This window comes from Mastacembelus armatus, chromosome 11, assembly GCF_900324485.2.
Source record: "Mastacembelus armatus chromosome 11, fMasArm1.2, whole genome shotgun sequence".
NCBI classification, from domain to species: domain Eukaryota; kingdom Metazoa; phylum Chordata; class Actinopteri; order Synbranchiformes; family Mastacembelidae; genus Mastacembelus; species Mastacembelus armatus.
The window spans coordinates 2963785-2973099 of NC_046643.1; the positions used below are offsets into that span (position 1 = coordinate 2963785).

Genomic DNA, 9315 nt, shown 5'->3' on the forward strand with positions numbered 1-9315 from the left:
TTTTCCTCTGTCAGGCCCAGGAAGAAGATTACCGTGACGGAAATGAAAGCGACAGCTCGGTGGACTCTGGCTCCTCATCTGGGCCCAACTTCAACTACATCCTCAACATGCCTCTGTGGTGCCTGACTAAAGAGAAGGTGGAGGAGCTACTAAAACAGAGGGACCACAAGGTATTGTAAACCATTCTTTGCATTTAAGTCTTTGAATCTGTCTTACTAGATACCCAAATTCATGTAAGGATTGGTATCTGGTTGTTTATCAGGGGTTATTTAAATAACAATCAGTCCCCAACTCCAGCAATGTCAAGTTCTTTATTCAACTTGGCAAGAACCAAGACAGTGCAGAATTTTTATATGGGGTGCCAAAGGTGTGGCAAAAGGTTTTGATAGGATGTCCATAAGACAAAATATTCATATTTTACAATATATATGTTCTTACACTATATTAAAAAAACACTTCTTAATCTTAGACAAAAAGAACCAGTAGCCCCTCCTTGGCTCCCTGTAGAGCCACCCCTGACACAGGACCACAGATTTGGTATATGAGAGATACGGTAGATATGTTTTGCTTAACAATATGAATGTATGCTGTTGTGCAGAGAGCAGAGCTGAATGATCTCCAGAGGAAATCCTCCGAGGATCTGTGGAAGGAGGACTTGGCAATCTTTATTGAAGAGCTTGATGTAAGTTTTGTTGTCTCAGCACCAACAGTTCCACTAGCTGTGAAAGGGGTTGATTTGCTTTTGGTTTTTGTTGCTGTGAAGTCTTGGTCTGATGTCAAAACAAATTTAAATGCAGTATGTGGTACATTTTCACAGCATATATACCATTAGTACAACAAAGCCATGTCATACTCTGCTTCTCTTCTGACAGGGATCATTTCACTAATCCTTTCCAGTTCCTACCTTGTTTGCCATTTTGATAAATTTTAAAGCAATAGGTCAGCATATTTGGAAATGATGCTTATTTGTTTTCTGGTGCAGGATCTGATGGGAAGATAAATTTCTTTCAGCAAGCACTAGGAAGCCTGGGAACAGCTAATCTTTCTCTGTTCAAAGGTAACAAAATCCACCAATAAGCACAGCACATCTAAAGCTCATAAATGAACACATTAAATCTATAACTTAGGTTAGTTTGAGAACACCAAAGTGTAAAATGACTCCCAAGTCAACATTTTAATTAGTGAGCTTTAGAAGTGCTAGCAGATGGATTATACTGTTGGACAGAGCCAAGCTAGCTGTTTCCCCTGTTTCCAGGCTTTGTTGTAAGATAATTGATATATGATCTGAGTGGCTGATTAGTGGCTGTAGTGTTGTATTTAACTGACAGTCATGATATCAATCTTTGAATCTAACTCTGCATCTGAAAGCTGTGTCTTAAAACTTCAGCTTCCAGGTTAGGGGACAAGATGGGCGCCAGTGTGTTTGTTGACCTGTCAGATCCTACCATCTGTCTCATGTTCTGTACACTTGTTTTTATGTGCTGCGGTTTTACTACTGCTCCAGCACCTCTGCCTGGACGTATAATTGTCAGATACTGTTGCATATCAGAACCTCTGTCAAGATTCAGTCTAGTGGGGGTTTTCCATGCATTAGATCTCACCCGACGTTTATCCACCCTTCTGGCTACCTTCCAGGTTGTGATCTGACAAGTAGGGCTGTACCAATTTCATGAATCAGCTCATAAGGTCTTAATTCGATTCGAATCGATTCAGTATTGACTCATTTAATGATATTTCCATTTCAAAACCAATACTGCTTGGTATTGAAAGAGATTGATGTTGAGTGATGTCTGCTCAAATGGTTTGGGAGATTTGTGTATTTCCACAGTATTTCACCTCAAGTTGGTACAGCTTACATATGGCTTTGCTTTGTCTAGCTCAAAATGCTAACACACATCTGCCTTCAGGCCTGATGGTGGTCTCACTGTTGTAGCTTCTGTCATGTTTTGCTTCTCCCTCACACACAGACTTATCTTGCGAGACTCGCATAATACTCACGAGATCGTGAAAGGAGATTAGTCCGCAAGGCATGTCGGAAATATTTTTAAATTAATCCATGTATTTTATGAATTGATATTGGATCTTTGAAATGAAGATCAATTTGAATCAGAAAACCACAGCCCTAGAAACAAGACACTTCATATTTTCGGTCAGAGGGTGGTTCGTTTCAGACAACTACTAAAAAGTGTGAACACATTAATCTAGCCCTGGCCTGTCTGCACTGGCTCCCTGATCATTTTAAGAGTTCAGTTTAAGGGTTTACTCACTGTTTTTCAGGCTCTTAAAACCACCTAGTTAACCTGGTCCCAGGCCTGGGATAAAAATTGTATTTCCAGACGTCACCAAAGATCGGCGGACAAATGTGAATACAGTCAGACAAACTATATATCAAATGAAAGGAGAAAGTCTCTCGATTCAAATGGTATAAAGCAATTTAGGATTGAATTATCACAGCGACTACAATTTCTTAATGTTTAACAAGAGTGAAAATATTGGAAAAACGCTAGCTCTTACCTTTTCTGTCGTGTTACTTTATAGATGTACTAAAACATCAAGTATTGCATATCCTTTTTTTTTGTTAGAACCCAGGGAACATAAGACATCCATGTTTTAGTATTTTAGTATTATCCCTGAATAAATCCATAAAACCATCATCCTCCTCATGAAAAGTTTTAATCCAGTTTGTTTTACGGTTGATTTCGTTGTTTATTCAATAAAGGTTGACATAGCAAGCTTCTGTGAATCACATGAAACCTGAATCAATCTTATTGGTTACGTTTTACAGCATAGCTAAGCATAAAACCAATAGAAATCACCCCTCAGAGCAAATCCCACCAGGGGGATAGACCAACTTCTAATGACAGCCAGTCACATTGTTTGGCAATGATGACTGACGTATCTTGTAGCCAATGAAAAGCCCTTTCCAACAATGTATTACACTGTATGGCCGACTAGGTGGAAGGGGGATTTAAACGGCCCCCACCACTACAGTAAATTGCCTTGACGACAGCAGGCACACAGCGGGCACAGCTACGGGGGAAAGGGAGTCATATTTCATATTTTACAGCGTGAAATAATAAACTGGAAAGCTTTTCCTTCAAACGACACCAAGGTCATCAATATAACCCTTAAAATGTAAAGACAACAGCTAGTTTAATTTGGGTATGTGTTGTTCGGCCGTGTGCAAAAAACATGGTGGGGTGACTAACAGTATAATTGGCAGGCCCCAGCTTATATTACTGACCTTATTTGTTTACATTCAACCTCTGGGTCTCTTAGGTCTTCCAACAAAACTCCCTTACATGTGTCTATGTCATGTCTTAAACAAAAAGGTGACAGAGCATTTGCAGTGGCTGCTCCATGGCACAAAACCTACTTTTATTCTCTTCCCACCCTACTAATCACCCATTTGTTGTTATGTCTCTTCTTATTCTCTGGTTGTCTGTTGGGGAAGGTCATTCCATTTGTATTTATGTATGTTTTTTTTTTTTTATCTTTGTTTATTTTTATGTACAGCACTTTGGTCAGCAAAAGTAACACATCTGCTCTATAAATACATTTAAATGCTTACTTCTACTGTTTACTTCTAACAGTCCACTAATGTTTCACAATCCAAATCTTCCAGTGGTTTAGGGGAAATTACTTTCTTGTCTCTTAACTTGAAATGTCTTGAGGAATGGTGGAGTGTAATTGATGAAGCCTTGTAGTACTAGTACTGAATAGTGAATATAAACAACATTACTGTTCGAAAAATAAGTCAGAGGTGTGGAGTATGACATGATTGCATTGTACCAATGGAATTAGTCTTGTGGAATTGTACTCTATGCTCAGTTAACCATCTGAGCTGTCAGAGGACAGGTAATTCAACCTTTGCTCAGTGTTTTTTAACCCGGTGTTTTCTTATTTATTTGTGCTGGCCATTCAGTTATTGTTGTATGCTGGATTTTATTTTAGAATGTAGTGTATTTTGAAAATTGTAAGCAAAGAGTTGCTCTGTGTTGCCTGTCAGAATGTGGAGGCCTTGGAGCGAGAGGAGCAGAGTTTAGGAAAGGCCATCAAACTGGTGAAGGGTAAAGTGGGCAAACCTAAGGTGAAGAAGATGAACCTGGAGGAGACCATGCCCTCACCGTTTGGCCGCAGGGTGGAGCCTCCAACTCAGCCAATCAAATCTGATGCTTCCAAGAAACTGACCAAAAAGAAGAAGGTAACAATGGCTGATATAATTCTGAAGTAATAGAGGAATATCAGTGTATCAGGGATTGTTAAAAGTTGTATTTATTGTCAGGGTGACACAGATCCAGCAGTGAAGTTGGAGTTTGATGATGATGGCTTGGGTGGAGAAGGAGGTGCAGGAGATAATCCTGCAGTCAAACCAAAGGCTCCGCGTGTCAAGAAAGAGAAGAAGGAGCCTGGTCGGTTTTTCTTCTTTGTTTGACTTTATTTCAACTATTAGTGTTTCCCTCTAGATGGGTTACATTAAAAAAAACAAAATGGGAAAGTTGAGGTGGAGTGTTTAAAGGGGATTAGATTTGTTGTAGATAAGTGACAAATGATATCAGCACTAACACACATTTGCCAATCACAGCTTTCCGGAAACAATGTAGTATTGGCTCTCGTATGTAAACTGTTGGCCTGGTAGGATTTACCGCATGCGATCAGTGCAGCAAGCAAATTCTTATCCATTATTAAACAAAAAGGGACCTCAGTCCTACGTTAGAATACTTAATCTTGTGCACTGTGTTACAGGAGCTCCCAGAGTGAGAAAACCTCCAGGACCCAAAGGTACCCCTGTTAAGAAGGTGAAGAAGAGAAATCCTTGGTCTGATGATGAGTCCAAGTCAGAGAGTGACTTGGAAAACAGTGAGCCTGTCATCCCAAGAGAGACCAAGTCCCAGAGAGCATCAGGTACAGTTGGGCCCTCAGTTGGCCAAATATTGTTATAGTTAGTGTAGAGTGTCATTATTTTTTAACTAAATATATGAATCATTCACTGGTTTTGGCATCATGAGTGTTTCAATAAATGAATTCAAACATTTGCGATAATGTAACCTGGAAATTACAATAGACTTTGTTCACTGTTTTCAGATATTATGTAAGCCATGTCATTAGAGTAATTGAGAATATCATCTGCATTTTAATTGGTAATGAAATGGTTAGTTGCAACTCCAAAAGAAATCTTAAAAAAAAAAAAATGTTTGCTGATGTTTTATATTTTTCTTTTTGGCAACAAATCTAATAAACAGACTAAAACCTAAAATGAATGTATCATACTAATAAGTCCTGTCTGTGTATTCAAATCCTGGCATGATAGATATAGCTGTATTTAGAGCAACACAAAATATCTCCAGTTTGATCAAGTAATATACCCTTTTAAAAGTCTGTTGTTGACTGTTTCTCATTTCTCTATCATGCACACTAATTCATTCTGTTGAATATGTTAATATATACCCAGCCCTAAACGGGAGAAATTATTAAAATAGCCAATGCGTATTTCAGTGTATATATGGCGTGTTGGTTGTGTGAAATAGCAACCTAACCTCTGAAGGAGAGGGACTGTGCTGAGAAGAACAAAAATGACTCTTAAAGATTTTGAAGAAATGAAAGTGTTGTTTATTCCTCATTTGGGTCTCTAAATTCCCTCTGTTTTTAACATGTGTAACTGGTCAGCATTCATTATCTGTTTTTCAGCATTTGTTTCTCTGTGACTATGTAAAAGTTCTTTGATATTACCCACTGCTGTCAGCTCCAGGTAGCTGGTTGAAGTGAATGGTGGCGTGTATTTGATTCCACAGTGAGTGCCTTGACTTCAAACTGCCTGAGGCCAAAAATAACTTGTGAACTCAGTGTGGTGTACCTCAGTCTGATTACCGTCTGACAACTGACAGGATGTCTGAGAACGCAGTGTGATGCAACCTAGCTGAAACAGGAATATATATCTGGAATAGGAATAATGTGATTTGACACAGACTCTGCTCTTGTCTTTCAGCTTCCAAGCCAAAATACACATTTGACTTTTCAGAGGAGGAGGAGGAGGAAGAAGAAGCAGACGAAGAGGAGAATGGGGACGACGACGTGGCTTCTTCTCCAGTGAGGTCATTTCCAGATACCTTTGCTTTGTCCAACACCAAGGACCGCTACAACGACCCCAATGATGATGATGATGATGATGATGACGACAATGAAGACTCCTACCCTCCTCCCAAACAGAAGACTGTGTAAGACGAGCACAGTTCAGACTCGTGCTTATTTGAAAATCAAAATAAAAAGCTAATTTAGCAGGAATAGGTACAGGTTGTTGAAAAGGACAGTGACAGTTGAATAGCAGTCACTGAAGTTGTGTTTTCCAGCATGTTGAACATGCCCTAGTGTTTTTTATGGAAAAGCTGTAATATTGTGTTTCTGCTTCTGTGAAGGTCTGTACCTGTAGCTAAAAAGAAAGAGACAACCAGCATCTTCTCATCCAAATCAGCCTTCTCTGAGAAGAGCAATGACAGCGGTGAGTGCAACCTCAGTGTCAGTGCGCAGTCCCACTCTGGATGCTGCCACGATTTTTTGCCCTTTACAGTGTGTAATTAAAATCAGTTAATAAGCTAAAACTATTCAGCGGTTGTCATATGATAAGTTAGAATAGCCTTTGACTGATGTGTTTGACGTGTGTAGTCTTTAAATCATGACTTGGATCACAAGTTTAAAAGGGCCTTTTGGTTTTGTTTTTCCTGTTCTTATCCGTCTGCCTGTCATATCACACAAAGCAAAGGCAGAACTGTGGGACCGACTCATAAAAACAGCTCCATAGCGCCACTAAAGGTCTAAAACACCACAGGGATCCTTTAAATGAAGTCCTGTTGCTGGCTTGAGTCACTTGAGTCCCGTAAGACCTCCTGCTGCTATGTGGGCTGGCAGATCTTTAAAAACAAGTCTTTAAATTAAACCAAAGATGAAATGATCTATTTTCATTTTCTAAACATCACTGCTGAAATGTACAGTAATACGGTGTTAGTGTTTCCAGAAAACCAACACGTGATCACCAGTTATCTTGTACAGAACACAATCATATGAAACTCAACTGTAGGATGTGTAATAAAACAGAGAAATTTGAAACAATTGTGAAATGACATGACAAAGTTGCAGACAAGCATCTATTAACATTAAGTCTGCAGAGCATCACAGGCCAGGATAAAGGATTGTACACATTGGGATAATGTGCTCTGATTAGCTGTAAATTAAAAAATGTCAAGATGCAAGAGTGATCACAACATGAAGTGGCATCACACATAAAAGTCGGCATGTGTTTGTGTTGTAGATGGGTCCAAGTCCGACAGTGATGATGACAATGGCCCAGTGTTCTCCACGTATTCCAGCAGCACTGCTTTTGGCAAATTATCACCAGCAAAGAAAGGTAATGTTTCAGTATGTGCAGCAGAGGGAGCTCTAATGCAACATTGCTCCCTCACCATGACAGGAGGCAGACGGGAGCATTTTCCAACTTTGCATTAGGGTTAAAGCATTAAGGATTATTGTCATGTACAAGTGGAGGTAGTAAAAAGTTTGCAACATCTGTGCTGGCTAAGTGACCATGCAGGTACTGTAAGTGAAACTGTAAGGTCATGTGTAAGCATTGTTTAATCACTGTCGTGATTTACAGCAGCTAAGAAGCCCTCTGATGCAGCTGCCAAACCCAAGAAGCCACCAGCACCAAAAGCAAAGAAACCAGATAAATCCATATGGGACTCTGACTCAGACACCGGGTCCAAAAAGCCAGTACCACCTCTTAAAGGTATATCTCAGAGCCTAGATTATTAGAGAAAATAAATATCATGCTGCAATTGTGACTTTTTATTCTGGTGAACTTTGTGCAGGTAAAGGACGGGGAAGGAAGAGGAAGGGCTCTGGATCTGAAGATGAGTACAGTCCAGTTAAGAAAGCAGCCAAACCTGCTGGCAGAGTGAGTATCTATGTATAGATACAGTGGAGCTGTTTGACATGCCAAATGTATTAGCTGCTACACTCACAATCAATGGAGGAAAAAAGCCAAGAGAAGTTCTCATTAATGACAAAGAAAAAAAATTGTTTCATTTAATGTTTCAAGAAGAACTTAAGTTACCACAACTCTCAAATTCAATACAGATATTGAGAGCAGAGAATTAAAATTCTGTCTGTGAATATTGCTTTTGCATCACCAATCTATGTAAAATGTACTCTACTGCTTCTGAAATGCGCAGAGAGATAGCTGCCTATTGTTGCAGCAGTGAAACTACAACCCTGTCTAAAATGATGTTAAGTTGTTTAATACAAAATTTGCTGAAATTGGAACAAAATCCTACACATTTTATGAGGATGTCAGAGTGAGCACAGATAGACCTGCCACTGAAAACACAGAGATGACTGTTAATATTGATCCATCTATGCAGAAGCCTCAAAAACCTCCATCTGATGACGAGGATGACAACAGCAACAGTGCGATGAGTGCGATCAAGGCTGTGTCCCGAGACCGGCCGGGCCGGGCCAAGAAAGAGGTCAAGTACTTCCACGAGTCAGACAATGAGGAAGATGACGACGAAGACATGTTTGATTAAAGCAACCTCCAGTCACGTTGAAACACACTCTGCTTGTATGGAATTTTCTTCCTCCTACTGTGTTCCCACAGACTTTTGTACATTTTCTGTTTTATTTTCATTAATGGTGATGTTCAATGATTTTTAATGTGTAGGTGTTTTACACTTTTTATTATACATATACAGGTTTCTTTTTTTTTAATGCTCATTGAAATGTTCTGTATTTGTCTGAAGCGGCTTTTAGAAGTTTAGAACGCTGTGCTTTAGCACATTTTGATTGTTAAAATACTATGTAACTTTTTCAACATGAAGTTGAAAGTAAAGAATGAAATGTCCATGTTTTTACTGGCTTGATTCTTTGATGACTGAGCAATATTACACACAGAACTTACTTTCACAGTTATACTTGAGTTCAAAAGCTGTGCCCCACACCAAGGTTGTATAGTTAAAGGTCCTGCCTCAGTGAAGGGTTATTGGTACAGACCAGTGCTACAGAGAGATGGATGGACTAGTTAAATTCAGTAGCATGAGGCCACCACTGAAGTCTTAATAGTATTAATTCTGTTCAGAGTTTTGAGGACTGACACTGTAATTTACACATACTGTAAGTTTGCAACAACATGAAGCCCTAGTGTTAAATCTTCAGCGTTGTTGCCATGTGTACTACTCTTCTACACTGCCTTGTGGAATGTCTGGTGGACAGTGGGCTCTGTTTGCAATGCCAGATGTTTTGCTTTTAATGCCAAACATTTTTTTCAGT

At 39.4% G+C, this 9315-nt stretch overlaps 1 protein-coding gene across 4 annotated transcripts in view; it reads left to right on the forward strand.

Moving 5' to 3' along the window:
* The window catches only part of top2b (DNA topoisomerase II beta), a 29900-nt gene extending 21010 nt beyond the window's left edge, over positions 1-8890 (forward strand). For 2 of the 4 annotated variants that reach the window (XM_026299771.2, XM_026299774.1), the window contains 11 exons: positions 15-170; positions 599-682; positions 4010-4204; positions 4286-4412; positions 4747-4905; positions 5987-6215; positions 6414-6496; positions 7304-7399; positions 7646-7777; positions 7860-7945; positions 8412-8890. In XM_026299771.2, coding sequence (XP_026155556.1) covers positions 15-170; positions 599-682; positions 4010-4204; positions 4286-4412; positions 4747-4905; positions 5987-6215; positions 6414-6496; positions 7304-7399; positions 7646-7777; positions 7860-7945; positions 8412-8576 — 1512 coding nt within the window. In that variant the 3' untranslated portion in view covers positions 8577-8890. The remainder of the gene's footprint in view (positions 1-14; positions 171-598; positions 683-4009; positions 4205-4285; positions 4413-4746; positions 4906-5986; positions 6216-6413; positions 6497-7303; positions 7400-7645; positions 7778-7859; positions 7946-8411) is intronic. The other 2 variants (XM_026299773.2, XM_026299772.1) reach the window with 2 other exon arrangements.
* Positions 8891-9315: the final 425 nt, after the last annotated feature.